General features: G+C 43.1%; 1 protein-coding gene across 1 annotated transcript in view; it reads left to right on the top strand.

Moving 5' to 3' along the window:
- CDC37 (cell division cycle 37, HSP90 cochaperone) overlaps positions 1-11,475 on the top strand; it is a 37,896-nt gene extending 26,421 nt beyond the window's left edge. The window contains exons 6-9 of the mRNA XM_082252983.1: positions 986-1,108; positions 4,296-4,478; positions 10,174-10,245; positions 11,261-11,475. Of these exons, the coding sequence (XP_082109109.1) occupies positions 986-1,108; positions 4,296-4,478; positions 10,174-10,245; positions 11,261-11,407 (525 nt within the window). The 3' untranslated portion in view covers positions 11,408-11,475. The remainder of the gene's footprint in view (positions 1-985; positions 1,109-4,295; positions 4,479-10,173; positions 10,246-11,260) is intronic.
- The last annotated feature ends 7,613 nt before the right edge of the window (positions 11,476-19,088 follow it).

The following is a 19,088-nucleotide window of genomic DNA, read 5'->3' as shown; positions in this document are numbered from 1 at the left end:
GACTGGACTGCCCTGCTGCGCGCCTTCACAAACTAGATGTTGGCGAATATAGGCAGACGCTCGTCTCGTTATATCTGCCTACCCATAGGGATCATGTGGGTCACAAGATGGAGGTAAAAAAGGGAACAGACAAGGATGTTCTATTTATGATGTCTATTTTTATTCTGATCCAGCCCAGCAAGGATTAGTCTAGGATCCCCTTCTAAGACCGAACAGAGGTTGTCCATGTGAATGGGGCCAAATAGATTTTGCAGTGTTTGTCTGAAGCAAAGTGATCATGTTATGTGGCAGTACATCAGTTTGCCACCTTATAAATGATTGTAAAGGTTTCAAGTTTTTTTATTTTTTTATACTTGCCTGCTCTGTGCAATGGTTTTGCACAGAACGACCCAGACCCTCTCTTCTGGCGTCCCCCGCTGACGCTCTTGGGTCCTTCTCTTCTTTTCCGAGTGTCCCCATAGTACGCTGCTTGCTATGGGGGTGCTGGCATGGTCTCGATCCCATGCTGGGCTGTATGTATATAGACACATGTTGCGTGACTCCGCCCTCCTCCCTCCTACCAGCTTTGACTGACAGCAGCAAGAGCCAGTGGCTTCCGCTTCTGCCGAGTCTCCTGTGAGAAGAGAGAGAGAGGGGGGAGAAGAGCTGCTGCAGACATGAACAGTACTGGATCGAGATAAGGCTCAGGTGAGTATTTGGGGAGGAGGGGGGCTGGAGGAAGAAACTTTTTATTTATTTTTTTTAAACGTTTTTTTCCTTAATATAGAGAATGCATTAAGGTAAAAAAAAAAAAAAAACGTTTACCTTTTTATAACCACTAATATTTGCGTGGATGATGGTACCTTTTTATATACACTTTGTTACACACTCTGTATATATTTACTTCCACACTTGGACTCGTGTTTAGTTGATTGATGCTGTCAGTTCTCCTGTATGTGTTACATGTGACTCTTCATGGCATAACAACTGTGTTTTCTTGCTGTAGAAACACGCCCTGATGGAACAAGTGGCTCACCAAACCATCGTCATGCAGTTCATTTTAGAACTGGCTAAGAGCCTGAAGGTGGATCCCAGAGCCTGCTTCCGACAGTTCTTCACCAAGATTAAGGTTCGGGAGTGGATTATTAGATGTCCTGAGCCATGGGTGCCTTAGTACAACAGGGAGAAAAAGTTGGATGACTGCACACCAATTCATATAAAATGTGTCTTCTTTATTCAATTTGTTAAAAGCATTATTAAACAGGCCAGATCACAGAAACCCTGGAAAACGTCACGCAGATGGCGGTTTCTCAGGTCTCCCCAACAGGTTATGTTCTAAGCATAACCTGTTGGGTATATATTACTGATACATGGGTACACATTAGATTTATTAGGTATAAGATTTAGAAAACCCTTAGTGTTTGCATATAATATTTTTTAATTTTGAATAGAATGGGGAAGAGTCAAAACACCTAGTGGGGTTTTTTTTTCTGTCTGTTTCCTGCTGTAGAGATTTTGGGAGATTTATATGTGGGTGACCAAGAGATCCTGCAGCTTCCTTCAGAAATATCTGGGCTGATCATGGCTAGCAACAAAAGCACAAGGCAGGAGCATGGGATCTCATTATAGTGTTGGTGAAGTTTATTACAAAAGAATAGCACAATTTACATTTTAAAGTGGTTGTAAGCCTCAGACATAAAATATGAACAAAGCAGATCTCTTTATAGTGTGTACTTGTCTCAGGAGCACTAAGAGCCCATTCACACTGGGGCGACACGACTTGGTGGGGCAACCTGTGAAGTCGTGGTGCACAGCGTGCACCGCGACCTCGGCGCAACTTGCCCGGACTTCATATAATTTGAAGTCAATGCAAGTCGCCTCCAGGTCGCCCCAAAGTAGTACAGGACCCTTTTTCTAAGTCGGAGCGACTTGTGTCGCTCCTATTAGAACGGGTCCTGCACTATTCAATGGCGAGCGACCCACCGCCTGACAAGTCGTGCTAGTGTGAATGGACCCTAAGTGTCACTTTTGTCTGCTGCTTCCTTCCTCTGCTGTCAGCATGTGTCACTTCTGACAAGTTTTCCTGACACCAAGAGAAAAATGGTGACAGGTGAGGGAGCGCTGATTGACAGCCTCAGCTATGTTCCTGTGTGCTTTGTGAAAAGAGGGGGGGGGGGGTTGTCCCTTCCCTTTCCTTTCCTTCAATCGGCTCTCGGTGAACTCTGCAGAGTAACTTTTAACTTTCCGCCCCCCTTTTTTTTTTTTTTTTTTTCTGACAGCTCAGACCAGCTTTATAATTCAGAAGTTTGAAAAAATGTAGAGAAGTCATTTCACTGGGTATAAGGAAGGATTTACAACCACTTTAAAACCTGGAATAACGGCTTCACCTTGGATGACTATCATCCAATCAGTGGAAGAAGGCGTTTCCCTCTAAACATGGTACCGCCCCCTTTCTGCTCTCCGTTCAGTGTGGTAGCAGCCTTATAGTGGGGGCTCCCAGCACTTTCAGCACCTGTTATCCTGAGCAGCTTTATCACATGCTGGCTAGGCAGACACTGTCTTCTGTGTACACTTGGACTGTCATCATCCAGAGGGGATCCCCTGCATGCCAGTCTCTGATCGCTGATTGAAACCACATAAGGCCCACTGAATGGACGATCTTCATCTCAGGTGAAGACGTCATTCCAGGTTGTGCTATATTCTTTTGTAATAATAATCCTTTTCCAATAGTCTAAAGAGATCCTGAACTCCTGCTTTGTGCTTTTGTTGCTGCCTTGTGACTAGAACATTTTCTCTGCATTGGAAGTGGTCTCTGGTGGTTTCATCAAGAATTTCTGGTGCTAGCAGGAATGCGGATCACTCTTCAGGGAGCATTTGACAGGTGGTGAGGAGATGTTATATGGCAATGATGGCGAACCTTGGAACCCCAGATGTTTTGGAACTACATTTCCCATGATGCTTAACTACACTGCAGAGTGAATGAGCATCATGGGAAATGTAGTTCCAAAACATCTGGGGTGCCAAGGTTCGCCATCACTGTTGTATGGTCTCCTCTCTGCCTGTTTTAACCTCTTGAACGGGTCACTTTCGGCGCCAAAAGCAATGGGGGGGGGGGATAAACTCTAGCCACAAAGCAAAACATTGTGGCCATGGCCTGTGTACACTCATGTCATGTTTGGTGTGGAATAGTGTTTCTGGACCAAACTATTTAAAGCTCACTAAAGCCTGGAGTTAGGCTTCAGGGCAGCCCATTCACTTTGAACCGCTTCAAGATTTGAATGTTTGTGAGAAGCAGTGTTCCTTGTAATACACTATGGGGGAAATTTACTCCGAATCTGGTGCAGCTGTGCATGGTAGCCAATCAGCTTCTAACCTCAGCTTGTTCAGTTAACTTTGACAATAATAGCTGGAAGCTGATTGGTTTCTATGCAGAGTTGCAACAGATTTTGCGCACTCCAACTTTAGTAAATAACCCCCATGTGTCAAAAGGAGGATATTTTTTAAATGATTAGTTAAAGGGTTAGACTGGAGTTTTACTTTAAAGATGACACTGAGCAACGCTTCATGGGAGATAACTATAGAAATGGATTATAATTTGAATGGATTATTAAGGCAACCTGCCACTGAAAAAAATTAAAATAAGAAAATAAAAACTGCAAAAGAGACTTTCATACATGCCTGTTCCGGAACCGGTTTGTAAAATCGTTGCTGTTTCTGAGCAAAGCTGAATGATCTGCATTTCCTCCTCAAACCCCAACATCCCTGCAAGACACAATAGTGGTATGGGGACACAAAGGTGTCACATGTGAAGGTGGTTTTCCTTACCAGTGGAGTGACGTTTCTACTAATTGGGACTGGAAATTGTGAAAGGAAAAGTTCACTTTTCCAAAAAAGAGACATTTTATTATTTTGGCAGATAATGCCATGGCCATGCAAACTGTCTAACTGTCTGCCCCTACCTTCGATACGAGAAGGCAGTTACACTCGGACAGGAAGCGCAATGAATTGCCTAGAACGGTCAACAGTGCCCTGGTAGTTCATTGAGAACTACAAGCTGACAGCTGCAAAGGCTGCTGGGACTTGTAGTTTTGCTATTCACAGAACACTGTCAATGATAACCCAGCCAGAGGGCCTTCATGGGCGCATTAAAAAAAAAAAAAAAAAAAATCTGATTATGACAGTAAGGGGGGGGGGGGGGGGAGAAGCCACTTTTTTTTTTTTGGAAAAAATAGAAAAAGGTAGAAAAGTATAGCCGACTAAAACTTGGGCTTGATTTTGGAAGTTCTTTTAAAAAAACTTTTTTTCATCTCTATCAGACCGCAGATCAGCAATATATGGATGCATTCAACGATGAGCTGGAATCCTTTAAGGGTAGAGTCCGGGAGAGAGCCAAGGTGCGGATAGAGAAAGCCTTGAAGGAATATGAGGAAGAGGAACGGAAGAAGAGGCTAGGCCCTGGAGGGCTTGATCCTGTAGAGGTTTATGAAACCCTTCCTCCTGTAAGTAGCAGTTTTCAAACCCAAGCCATTAAAGAATATGTAAACCCAACATTTCATGTTGCTGATATGTACCTGCTGTGCCATATACTTGTATGGAAATGTATCCTGTTCTCTTTGTGTGAAATCCCTGGAGTTCCTGCCAGTCCTTATGCTTTCCTATTAAAAATACTGACCACACTAGGCATGAGAGCACAGCGGGGTTAATTTTCAAGCTGTGCTGAGAACTTGCCCTTCTCTCCTCCAGTGATCAGACTTGTCCTAGAACCCCCCCCCCGTACAGCCATTCACTGGGAATACCAATGTGTTGCTGTCTCTTTTCCCCTAACCCTCTGATCTCCTTAGGACCCTTTCACATAGGCAGACCGATTGGACCCTTCAGTCTCCTCTCAGCAGTGGCTGGTGTCGACGGAAATCTTATCCGATCCTGTCCGGTAAAAACAGATATGTGGTTATTCGTTCCCCATTGGCCCTTGCGGATTGGATGGCAGTTGGGTGTAAATAGGCCATCCATTTACATGTGACCACCCATAGAGGAGAGCAGGCTGTGTCTGCATGAGCGGACACGGACCAGCCATCCGCCTGCTGAATGGGAATCAGCAGACTGATTCCTCCACTGAGCAGGCGGACTCCAACGGGCCTTATTCAGGGGAGAACAGAACATAAGCAATCACTTTTAAATAAAAGTATTTCTAATGTTTTTATATATCTATACACAAATGTTTTGCCTTTCAACTTCTATTTTTACTGCCTCCTGCCTGCCATATAGGGAAATAATGGCGAACAGGGATCTCCTCTCGTTCTGAGACGACATCATATGTCACTGCCTCGCGCGCCCACGGAAACCGCAGCATGGACGAGTATCTCCGACACAGCGCAACCCGGATCTTGGTAAAGAGCCAATGTCGCCGCTCTTTACCCATGTGATTGGCTGTGTCCAGTCACAGCTGATCACATGTAAATGTGAAAGTGCCGTTTATCGGCTCTTCCTCACCTTACACTGACAGTGTGTAAGGAGAGCCGATCAACGCCATCTCCTCGCAGGGGAGACTGTACAGGTAATAAGGGCACTGATCATTAGTGCCCTGATTACAGTGCAGCCCCAACAGTGCCCAGCAAGTGATGCCGGTTTGTGCCCATCAGTGCGGGATATTGGTGCCGCCTCATCAGCGCACATTAGTGGAGGAGAAAGATTATTTAGAAAATCTTCTTTTTTTTTTTTTTTTGATGCTCTTTTCTGCAAACTCCAGCAGGAAAAAAATCCTACATGGTTCTCTTTCTTTATGTGGGGGGGGGGGGGGCCTGGGGAGTTGCATTTGCCATAATTAAACCTGCCTGTACTGTGTGGGCAGGTCTCCTCTCGTCAGTTATAAACAAAATGTGAACACTGTCTATCCTAACAAAAAAAAAACACATTTTGTGTCGCTCATCGAATCGTTTGTTTTTCACATCGTTAGTGGGCCAGCTGCGACATGCAGTTTTCCTGCTGCAATCAAAAGTGCCTGATCCAAAATGCTGATTATTTTGATTTTCTAAAAAAAAAAAAAAAAAAATCGATGGCGCAATGAGCTATTTTAGTTTTTCGATCGACAGAACTTTCGTTTTTCCACTCATCTATGGCCTGTTTTACATTTTTCTCCAGCTGGCTCCCTCCAGCATTGCAAACAGCCCCCCACAGCTCATCTGTAAGTTGCAACCAACTTCAGTCACACCATGGCCACAAAAATGTACAATACAGGGTTAATTTCCCTTTGTTATACGTGATAATGCTGAGTCTACCCACCTACCGGAGCTTTGGGCAAAAGAAAAGAACACTAGAGCATGGTATAAGGTAAGTGCTACAGCCAGTTCTGAAATCCCCCAAACTGTGCGGGGCAGCCCCACTGCAAGGGTGGATTTATTTATTTTTTATGGACTTAGACTTAACAACTACCACATAGCATATTTACTGCTACAGGGCGCCCGTTCTGCACAGAATTGCATAAATATACGTGATTCTGAGCTTCTGCCTAGGGAGCGTGCTGCATCTGCTGGGATTAGTCACAGCAGAAGCCGATCAGCGGATACCGGCCAATGGATGTCCGCCAGCACCCTCTGATCATTGGCCGGAGCTCTGCCTATGTAAACAAGTCAGAGCTCTGTTCTGACAGCAAGGATGTCATGGCTTTTCTCTCCCTGCAAAGCAGGGAGTAAAATCCGTCACTTCCCTTTTAGTAAAAGCAGCACACAAGCACTGGCTAGACACACATTTAACCATTTGATCACCCTAGATGTTTAACCCCCTTCCCAGGCAGTATCATTAGTACAAGAACAGCAAATCTTTTTAGCACTGATCATTGAATTAGTGTTGCTGGTTCCCACAAGTGTCAGTGTCTGATTTTTCCACCTCACTATCGCAGTCTGGCTATAAGTCACCGATTATGCCACCATTACGAGTATAACCTAAACAAAAACTCCTGTATATATTCCATAGTTTGTAGACGCTATAACTTTTGCGCAAACCATTTAATATACGCTTATTGGGATTTTTTTTACCCAAAATATGTAGGTGTGTGTGTGTGTGTGTATATATATATATATATATATATATATATATATATATATATATATATATATATATATATATATATATATATATATATATATATATATATATATATATATATATATATATATATATATATATATATATTATATATATATATTATATTATATATATATTTTTTTTTTTTATAGCAGAAAGTAAAAAATACTGTGTGGGTGTTTTTTTTTTTTTTAATTTGTGAGATACACAAATACCACCAAAAGAAAGCTTTATTTGTAGGGAAAAAATTCCATAAATTTTATTTGTGTTTACATCTGTGTGGGCGATTGCCCCTACGGGTCCGCACCGGTTTCCGCAGTCGCAACCCACACAGAAAAACGCAGGAGATGTGTGCGGGTGCCATTTATCCCAATGGCAGGCCACATGAACTGGAAATTGCACCTGCACTTGGAACTGCGCTGCACTTGCAGTGTCTGTGGGGGCTGCATTTCCAAAAATGTTGCAGGAACTTTTTCCTGGTGTTTCAGGAGGGTCCAGCGTCCTATTCAAATGAATGGGCTGCCTTGCCCGTGCAAAACACGGCTTGCAGAGCCGCATCAGTGTGAACTAGGCCTAAAAGGATCAACTACAATTTATTATCTCGAAATTTCACTAGTTCCATTAATCTTTATACATTCCACATCAATATTTATACTACTAAACATAGTTTGTGCTGTAAATTGCCTCCAGCATTGTTCCTGTTTCGCCTTGCTGTAGGCTGCCATTTTAGCTTCCTTGATATATATTCCCTGGTCGCCTTGGTTGCCTTTTAATTTGGCTCAGAGAGTATTGGATTTGGCTGTTTTTTCCTGCAAGGCACCTTTCCTAGTTCTTTGTTGAAACTGCCTCTCCTACCTAAGGTGGTTTCTTCATTCCACCTAAATCAGCACATTGTGTTGCCATGCTTTTGTCCTAATACCAAGGAGAAGGCGCTTCGCACTTTTTATTAAGTTTGAAAAGCTTGAACATATCTGAAGTCCACAGCTTTGTTTCGTCAGACTGCCTCTCAGTCCACAATTAGATTTGTCTGGCTCTTTATATGGTTTTAAGCAGAGGCGTACCTACAGGGGTCGCAATTGTGGCCCAGTCCCCATGCTGCAGGGGTCCCATGTGGTCTCTCTAACCTGGATAGGAGGAGCAGTGGGAGCTGCAGCATGCAGAGGAAGTGTTCTCTCCATTTTTATCCTGCAACTACTGAATGCCCGCTTCTCCTCCTCTCTCTACTGCAGCCATTCAGCGGCTATCGCCGCTCCTCCTATCCGCCTTTTTCATGCTGCTATGTGCTCTGTCTTGCCCCCCCACCCCCTTCTCCTTCCCCTGCTGCAGGTTACCCTCTCCCTTCTCCCGCTGGCTTCGGGGGATTGGTCAGGATGGAGAGCTTGTCTAAATGATTAGTGAGTGTACTAATCACTGACTGTCCATTCATAACTGAAACATCGTAAACTGTTTACTATGCTTCAGTTCCTATATGAGCGGAAAGCTCTATACAGAGCTATTCCTGTCCATTCAGTGCAGCTGAGGTTGCAGAAATGAAGAGTGAGGGCTGCGTTCTCAATCTCCTTTCTCTGTTTGAAAGGTAGGGCCCTGGCTGCGTGTCGGGGGCCCTGCATGGTTTCATGCACCGGGGCCATGAAGGTTCCAGTTATGCCACTGGTATTAAGGGCAAGGCTTCACCTTTTCTGGTCAAGGCCCATTCCACCAGAGGTGTCAGTGCTTTATGGGCAATTCTTGCTTCTGTTCGAGTTTGTAAGGCTGCTACCTGGTCTTATCACACATTTTCTACCACCTAGAGATGATCACGCCTCTGTAGATGCCACTTTTATTAGAAACAATTCTACAGGTGGCTTTTTGGCCTTGTTGCTGTGTTGCCCATCCCTCATGTTCAGTGTTTTTGGACATCCCAAGTAGTCTTAAATATAAAGAACCCTGTGTCCTGTGATGTACAATTAAAACAATTAACCTATTTAGTTTTACTTATAAAATCAATTTTTTTTTTTGCGGAGTACATCGCAGAAACACAGGAATTCCACCTCTTGTCTGTTCCTTATTGCTTGCTACAAAACTGAGGAATGACTAAGCTTAAAAGGGGTTAATGTCTAGGTGGGGGATTCTGCCTATTTTATTACCCCGGTCAATGTTCATCCACCTGAAGGTAGAAGCATAACCCGAGTAGTCATGAATGTGACGTACATGGGGAAAGATTTACTGGTGAACGCAGAATCTGGTGCAGCTGTGCATAGTAACCATTCGGCTTGTTCATTTACGCGTTGACAAAAAGTGCCGGTTCACACTGTTGCGAATTTGATGTGTTCCAGATTTTTACATATTTTCCCCTTCCTGCTCCTCCCCCTCCTCACTTCCGATTTCCTGTCTAATGTCCAAAAATGCATTAAATTCGCAATCAGTTTGCATTACAATTGCACTGTTTTTAGCACAAATCGCAATGCAAATCGCACTGAAATCAAGCAAAAATCTGCATGAGAATTGCACAAATTTGCATCGCATCAGTCTGAAACCAAGAAGCTGATTGGTTACTATGCACAGCTGTGGAAGATTCTGTGTGCACCAGTTTTAGTAAATCTCCCCCTTTTGTGTCCTGTAATGTACTTTTAAAAAAGAAAAAAAAAGTAAAGCAAAAATCCTAATTTCTGTGACTTTCTGTAAATTAGGCTTTATGATGACAGCATATTCCCAGCATAAGGGTTCACTCAAACAGGTATGAAAGTCAAGCATCTTCATCTGCTAAGCAGCAGTTGTTGGCACACCTTCTGTTTATCTGTCTGAACCGGTGGGCACAGTGCATGTCCGCATATCCCAAAATATGCCCTGCTGTAACCTCTGTCATAGGAATAAACAAAAGTGACTCGACAGCCACTGACAGCTGACAAAATCAGTGCAGCTCTATGAATGTAAGCGTCTACAAAACCCAAATCCGTGTAAGGTAACCGTAAGAAAAACTGACTGCATGGTTGACACTGGCAGAAGGGCTAAAGTAACTGAAAATTAGAGATTGAAAGAGTCGTTAATGTGTGGAGTTGGCATAATCATTTTTAGTATTAATAGGTTTGATAACCACCATAATACAAGCTTATTTTTGTATTTTATTTCCATTAGGAATTACAGAAATGTTTTGATACAAAAGACATAGAGATGTTGAAAGAGGCAATCAGTAAAATGGACCCCAAGGTGAGTTTGGGCTGGGGGGGGGTAATAACACCACGAGGGGATTTATTTTTTTGCTCTTTTTAGCAGTGGTGCTCCTACATTTTGTCCTTTTAAAGATAACCTGTGCCTAGACTATGGACGTTTAATTATTTCCTTATTATTTACAGTAAAAGAGCTTTAATACAAGCCCTCATTTGCCTTGCTATTTGCATATACTGTAAAGTAATTTAAAACTCAAATATTACAACAAAAACTCTAAAGTCAGTCTCAATTCAAACAATCTAGAAACACCTGCTGTGTGTTTATATTAGAGCGCAAGGAGGGTGTACCTTGGCAGGTTAAAAAAAAACTAAGATTTATGTGCCTTTACTATGAATTTAAAGATGAGTTTCTCCAAAATGCCTGTAGCTACAGAAATGAATGAGAACATGTTTTAAAATGCTTTTACTGCTTTGTGTGTGTGTCTGTCTGTGTGTGTCTTTTGTCTGTGTTCTGGGCACAGGTTCAGTTTAAAGCGGTACCAAACCCAAAAGCAAAAATTTATTAAACTAACTCTAGATTTTATTGACAGTCAAACACTAGTAGTCTGTGCTACATAGAGCATACAGTTATGGCAATGGAATATGAACTTCCCTAACAAAATCGTGTCGGGCTGAGCTCTGCAATTCACAGGGAGTTTGTATTTCGTGAATAAATACAAAGCTTCCTCTTATTGGCTGAGGCGGTAGATGACCTCACAATCTCCACCTCAGCCAATCAGAGGAAGCCTTGTGTCTATTCATAGACTACAAAGCTCCCTGTGAATGGCTGAGCAGCACTCAGCCCAACTTGATTGTTTTCCTGGGAGTGGGGTGGGAAGTTCCCATCCCACTGTAATCTGCTATAATTTGTGTCTTTTATATCTGCCCAGAGCTCAACTGTAATATAGGTGCTCTGTAGCATACAGACATACACTTTAATACAGGTGCTATGTAACCTCGGCCAATGCATGATGTATAGTTATACATTGAAGTATGTTTCTCTTTACACTCTGCAGGAAGCCAGCTTTTACATGAAGCAATGTGTTGACTCAGGACTCTGGGTTCCGAATGCCAAAGATGGCCTGGGCTCTGATGTTGCAGAAACAGAACCTGTATATGAAGAAGCCAAGACAGAAACGAGCGATCCGAGCACAGCGTCATAAAATGCTCAGTCTTGGAGTTGGGGGGGGGGGGGGGGAAGAGAGAGCGTCATCTCCAAAGCAACAGTTCAATATGGTGCAATAGAATTAGCAAGATCTCTTGTGCAAGCTCTGGGGGGGGGGGGGGGGGAAGAGACAGCAGATACTATTACCTGAAAGGGGAAGGGGAACAAAGCTCTGGTAATGTGGGCAACGCAGAATACACTTCAAGTGTAAAATGCCATATATTCCCAAGCTCCATGATTTATGGCAGGTAGTTAAATAAATATTGTTTATTTTTTTACCCAGGAGATTGTGATTTTTAAAATGGTGTGGGTTAAGATCACCATCCTGGGAGTTGTTAATGAGCATCTGAACTCCTTAGAGCCAAGCATGCAGATTGGGGACAGATTACCTCCATATTTTGCTAGTTTGTTGCGTGTAAACTAGCCGTTGGGACACTTTTAATCTGGTGTCCCATGCGGCTGTGAATCCTTAGCCTGTCCTGCTTTTATGTTTGTTACAGCACTGAAAATAACATAAAGTTACTTTTTTCACTGTACTCCTCTGTGTATTTCAGTTTCATTTAAAATGTGTACTGCAATAGCCAATGATATGACACAAAATCTTTTTTTTTTCTATACTGTACGTGTGTGTATATGTGTGTGTGTATATGTATGTATGTATGTATGTATGTATGTGTGTGTGTATGTAATATATATATATATATATATATATATATATATACATAAAGGGATAGACCGATTATCGAGGGCGGATATGCACTGCACTTTCCCCGATATATCGGTATCGGCCCCGGAACTGGCCGATATTGCTGATATTTTTGTGAGGTCATTCTGCCTTCTTAGGCCGCCTACCTTAACTTGGACAGCCTCGTCTGGAGTCGGGACTAGTCTAGCGGGAGTGTATCACAGCCATACACCCAACCACAGCAGCCCGGTGCCAGCCAGCCACCCACATCCACAGGCCCTGTACCAGCCACCCACATCCACAGGCCCTGTACCAGCCAGCCACAGCCCCTGTGCCAGCCAGCCACCCACAGATAGGGTGCCATACAGCCACTCACCCACCCACAGGTACTGTACCAGCCAGCTGCCCACAGGCCCTGTACCAGCCAGCCACCCACCTACCACAGGGAGCCAGCTAGTCACCCACCACAGCGTGCCACCCACCACAGGGTGCCAGCAAGCCATCCACCACAGGGTGCCAGCAAGCCAGCCATTACGCATTAAACAAAAATTAACATGTTCAGTACCAGATTTGTGTAAAAAATGTGCAAAATATCGGCCCATATTGGCCGATACCGATACATTGTGACCAAAATATCGGTATCGGTCTATCCCCAATAATAAATAAAAAAAAAATGTTTTTTTCCCAAGTTCCAAGTCCTCCCTTGTCTCTTCCCCCTCTACCCACCTCTGAGCACCACCCTTCATTCCTCCCCCTATTCACTTCCCAGTATTCCCTTTTAGAGAATACAGAACAAAATATTTTACGGTGCTAAGTAATTTATATGGCGTTTAATGATAAGCTGTAAAATATTTCCCTGCAGCCAGCAACCATACACTCCCTTTTCAACAATAGATCCACCCCAGCATTAGTAGATCCCCCATCGGCAACAACAGATTTCCTAGCAGCCAGCATCAATAGACCCCCAGCAGCCAAACCACTATAGACACTTTTAATCTGGTGTCTCTTGCGGCTGTGAATCCTTAGCCTGTCCTGCTTTTATGTTTAATGTTACAACACTGAAAATAACAGTTACTTTTTTTTACTGTACTCCTCTGTGCATTTCTGTTTCATTAAAAATGTATATCCGCTTCCATACAGAGCAGTTAGACACCCTTCCTGCCCAGACCAATTTTCAGCTTTCAGCACTCTCACACTTTGAATGACAATTGCTCAGTCATGCTACACTATAACCAAACAAAATTTTTATCATTTTTTTCACACAAATAGAGCTTTCTTTTGGTGGTATTTGATCACAACTGGGGTTTTTTTTTTTCGTGATATATGCAAAAAAAGAGCAAAAATTTTGAAAAAAAAACACTTTTTTTTAGTTTCAATTATGAAATTTTGCAAAAAATAAATTTTTCTTCATACATTTGGGCCAAAATGTATACTGCTACATGTCTCTGGTAAAATTAACCCAAATTAGTGTATATTATTTAGTCTGTGTGAAAGTTATTGAGTCTAGAAGCTATGGTACCAATTACTGAAAATTGATCACACCAGATGTACTGACTGCCTATCTCCTTTCTTGAGGCCCTGAAATGTCAGGACAGTACAAATACCGACCAAATGACCCCTTTTTGTAAAGTAGACAGTCCAAGGTATTTAGTAAGAGGCATGGTGAGTTTTTTGAAGTTGTAATTTTTTCCCACAATTCTTGGGAAAATGAAGAAAAAAATTTTTTTTTCTTTTTTTTCCCACAAAGTTGTCAATTTATAAGCTATTTCTAACACATAGCATGTACACAGCAAAAATTACACCCAAAAATACATTCTGCTACTCCTTCCGAGTATGGCGATACCACATGTGTGAGACTTTTACACAGCCTGGCCACAAAAAGAGACTCCACGTCCAAGAAGCACATTCAGGCGTTCTAGGAGCATAAATACACATAAAACTTTCTTACTACCTATCACACTTTTCAAGGCCCTAGAGCACCAATACAATGGAAAAGTCCACAAAATGACCCCATTTTGGAAAGCAAACACTCCAACGTATATTCTATGAGGCATTATGGGTCGTTTGAACATATCATTTTTTTCCACAGGTTTTTGGAAAAAGTGGGAAAAAAATGAAAACTTTTTTTTTTTACACAAAGTTGTCAATTTATAGGATATTCCTAACACATAGCATGTACACAGCAAAAATGACACCCCAAAATACATTCTGCCACTCCTCCTGAGTATGGCAATACCACATGTGTGAGACTTTTTCACAGCCTAGCCATATAGAGGGGCCGAACATCCAAGGAGCATCATCATGCATCCTAGCCACTTGCCTAGGCCTATTTTTGACATTTGGTGTTTACAAGCTAAAATCAGTTGTTTTGCTAGAAAACTGCTTAGAACCCCCAAACATTATATATTTTTTTTTAGCAGAGACCCTAGAGAATAAAATGGAGATTATTGCACTATTTTTTATCACACCGTATTTGCGTAGCGGTCTTCCAAACGCAGTTTTTTTGGAAAAAATTCACTTTTTTTAATTAAAAAATAAGAAACCAGTAAAGTTAGCCCAATTTTTTTCCATAATGTGAAAGATAATGTTACGCCGAGTAAATAGATACCCAACATGTCATGTTTCAAAATTGCGCACGCTCACGGAATGGTGACAAACTTTGGTACTTAAAAATCCCCATAGGCGACAATTTAAAAATTTCTACAGGTTGCCATCTTTGAGTTACAGAGGAGGTCTATGGCTCAAATTATTCCCCTTGCTCTAACGATCGCGGCGATACCTCACATGTGTGGTTTGAACACCGTTTACATATGTGGGCGGGGTTTCTGTATGCATTCGCTTCTGCGCGCGAGCTAACGGGGACAGGGCGCTTTAATTTTTTTTTTTTTACTATTTATTTTATTTATTATTTTTTATTTTTTATTTTTACACCGTTTAAAAAAAAAAAAAAAATTGATAATTTTTATTTCTATTAAAAGAAATGTAAATATTCCTCGTAATAGAAATAGGCACGACAGGACCTCTTTTTTGTGAGATCTGGGGTCAAAAAGTCCTCAGATCTCACAAGTACACTAAAAGATAGAAAAAAAAAAAAAAATAATAATAATTATAATATAAAATGAAAAAAAAAAAAAAAGGACCTTTAAACCGGTTGCTAGGCAACAACATTTTCCGTAGCTCCGGTCCTCCAAGACCATAGAGTCAAGTGAGGGCAAGCTTGCCCTCACTCGACATCCTGTCTGTGAGGATTCGGGACCGGATCGTTTTCCCCGCTGCCGGCGGGTCCGGTAAGCGGGGAAAAGGACCGGAACGCGTCGGGGGGGGGGGCGCCTCTTCCGCCATCCCGGAAGGGTGATCCCACGGCGAATCCGCCGCTGGGACCACCCTTATCGGAAAGCCAACCGTCCACCGTTTAAAAAAATACCAGGGTTATGGCAGGGTTATGGCAGCTATCTGCTACCATAACACCGGTATTTAGGTTTAAACGGACGACGTATATAAACCTTTTTGGACTTGGACATGGTGGCTGTATGAAGGGTGACAGGTACTCGGGTACTTTGTTGGGCAGGTGACAGGTACTCTGGTACTGATGAGCAGGTGGCAGGTACTCGGGTACTCCGATAGGCAGGTGACAGGTACTCGGGTACTCTGATGGGCAGGTGACAGGCAGGTGATAGGTACTGATGAGTAGTACTCACTGACTGATAGGTGATAGGTGATACTGTACTGATGGGTACTGATGATCAGTACTGATACGTGATAGGTACTGATGAGTACTGATGAGTAGTGATGGGTACTGATGAGCAGGCGGCAAGTACTTGGGTACTTCAGGCATCAGGTACTCTGATGAGCAGGTGGAAGGTACTCGGGTACTCTGATGGGTAGGTGACAGGTACTCAGGTACTCTGATGACGGGTACTCCGTTGACAGGTACTCAAAGTACCCGAGTACCTGTCATCAGAGTACCCGAGTACCTGTCATCAGAGTACCCGAGTACCCGTCATCAGAGTACCCGAGTACCCGTCATCAGAGTACCCGAGTACCCGTCATCAGAGTACCCGAGTACCCGTCATCAGAGTACCCGAGTACCTGTCATCAGAGTACCCGAGTACCCGTCAGAGTACCCGAGTACCTGTCATCAGAGTATCCGTCATCAGAGTACCCGAGTACCTGTCATCAGAGTACCCGAATACCTGTCACCAGCCCATCAGAGTACCCGAGTACCCGTCATCAGAGTACCCGTCATCAGAGTACCCGAGTACCTGTCATCAGAGTACCCGAATACCTGTCACCAGCCCATCAGAGTACCCGAGTACCTGTCATCTGAGTACCTGATGACAGGTACTCGGGTACTTTGATGGGCTAGTGACAGGTGCTCTTTATTGGGGGGGGGGGGGCAATCAGTGTGGTAGGGGTGCACTGTAGTTGGTAACTAGCTGTTACCACACTCTCCTCCTCACACAGGATCAGTGTGTGAGGAGGAGAACATGGTGACAGCTAGTTACCGTGTTCTCTGTTGACATTTGTGACCGGCTGTGATTGGACACAGCCGGTCACGTGGTAAAGAGCCAATTTCATTGGCTCTTTACCTAGATCGGGGATCGACTCTGTCCGAGGGACGAGCCTCGTCCCCGATCGCTGCTCTGCGCGCCCCTGGGGGCGCACATTGCAGAGAGAACGAGCGGCTCGTGCTGGAGCCGCTCATGTGATCGGCTGTGATTGACACAGCCGATCACGTGGTAAACAGCCAATTTCTATTGGCTGTTTACCTTGATCAGTGATGGGCTATGTCCGAGGGACGAGCCTCATCCCTGATCGCGCCGCTGCGCGCCGCCGGGGGCGCGCAGTAGCAGCTAGAACGGGCCGACGTCATATGACGGCGGCCCGGATCTAGACAACCACTTTGCCGACGTCATTTTACATGACTCGGTAAGGAAGTGGATATATATATATATTGTACAGACCAAAAGTTTGGACACACGTTCTCATTCAAAGAGTTTTATTTTATTTTCATGACTGAAAATTGTAGAGTCACACTTCAAGAGGTAGTCACCTGAAATGGTTTTCACTTCACAGGTGTGTCCTGTCAGGTTAAGAAGTGTGATTTCTTGCCTTATAAATGGGGTTGGGACCATCAGTTGTGTTGTGCAGAAGTCAGGTGGATACACAGCTGATAGTCCTACTGAATAGACTGTTAGAATTTGTATTATGGCAAGAAAAAAGCAGCTAAGTACAGGAAAACGAGTGGCCATCATTACTTTAAGAAATGAAGGTCAGTCAGTCCGAAAAATTGGGAAAACTTTGAAAGTGTCCCCAAGTGCAGTCACAAAAACCATTAAGCGCTACAAAGAAACTGGCTCACATGCGGACCGCCCCAGGAAAGGAAGACCAAGAGTCACCTCTGCTGTGGAGGATAAGTTCATCCGAGTCACCAGCCTCAGAAATCGCAGGTTAACAGCAGCTCAGATTAGAGACCAGGTCAATGGCACACGGGAGTTCTAGCAGCAGACACATCTCTAGAACAACTGTTAAGAGGAGACTGTGAGAATCAGGCCTTCATGGTAGAATATCTGCTAGGAAACCACTGCTAAAGAAAGGCAACTAGCAGAAGAGACTTGTTTGGGCTAAAGAACACAAGGAATGGACATTAGACCAGTGGAAATCTGTGCTTTGGTCTGAGGAGTCCAAATTTGAGATCTTTGGTTCCAACCACCGTGTCTTTGTGCGACGCAGAAAAGGTGAACGGATGGACTCTACATGCCTGGTTCCCACCGTGAAGCATGGAGGAGGAGGTGGTGTGATGGTGTGGGGGTGCTTTACTGGTGACACTGTTGGGGATTTATTCAAAATTGAAGGCATACTGAACCAGCATTGCTACCACAGCATCTTACAGCGGCATTCTATTCCATCTGGTTTGCGTTTAGTTGGACCATCATTTATTTTTCAACAGGACAATGACCCCAAACACACCTCCAGGCTGTGTAAGGGCTATTTGACCAAAAAGGAGAGTGGTTTGGGGTGAGCTGGACCGCAAAGTGAAGGCAAAAGGGCCAACAAGTGCTAAGCATCTCTGGGAACTCCTTCAAGACTGTTGGAAGACCATTTAAGGTGACTACCTCCTTGAAGTGTGACTCTACAATTTTCATAGTCATGAAAATAAAGAAAACTCTTTGAATGAGGTGTGTCCAAACTTTTGGTCTGTACTGTGTGTGTGTGTGTATATATGTATGTGTGTATATATGTATATATAATGTGTGTATGTATGTGTGTATATGTGTATATATATATATATATATATATATATATATATCATACAATTGCTACACAAGCCATATTGAAATTTAATTTTCTTATGTTACCTTTTCTTCTTTTCTTTTCAATCCACAAGTTCCGATTTTCTGATAAGTTCAATGCAATATGGCAAGCTGGGAGCACACTGTACTTCATTGGTGTATACAGCTTCCCCAGAAAAGCCATTTTCTGCATGTGTGATTGGCTCACTGATTTTTTTCAGAAGTCTGCACTAAGATACAAGTCAGTTTTTAAGCATCCTCTGCAACAAGAGTTTAATTTTTGGTGAAATACTCTAAGGTTTAATCACTTTGAAAGTGGTGCAGACCCTGTAACTTCCCTCATTAGAACACTGCAAGAGTGTCTGTTGAATAATAATGGCAAAGTCGCTCCACTCCAGATGCACTTTCTAAACTGACATAATCAAAGAGCTCTCAGAAACAGATTGGAAGTCACAGCAAACTTTGTTAAAATCCTTGCAATGTACATTGGTCACCCATAGAGGATTCTTTGCTATTTTTTTTTCTCAACAAAACTGAAGTTACTCTTTACAAAAAGAGCAGCATGTGTTCTGATGTAATTGATACAACAGTTTGTGTTGGCAAAGACAGCCAACTAGTGAAGAAATCTCTCAATGCAAAACACTCCAGGTGGCTGGATACAGTGTGCCACAAAAACAATTCTTTCCTCAATTGGGTTTAAA

Source organism: Pelophylax lessonae, assembly GCF_965119305.1.
Source record: "Pelophylax lessonae genome assembly, chromosome: 4".
Classification (NCBI taxonomy): domain Eukaryota; kingdom Metazoa; phylum Chordata; class Amphibia; order Anura; family Ranidae; genus Pelophylax; species Pelophylax lessonae.
The sequence above is the reverse complement of the archived record's forward strand: the minus strand, read 5'-3'. Positions and strand labels throughout refer to the sequence as shown.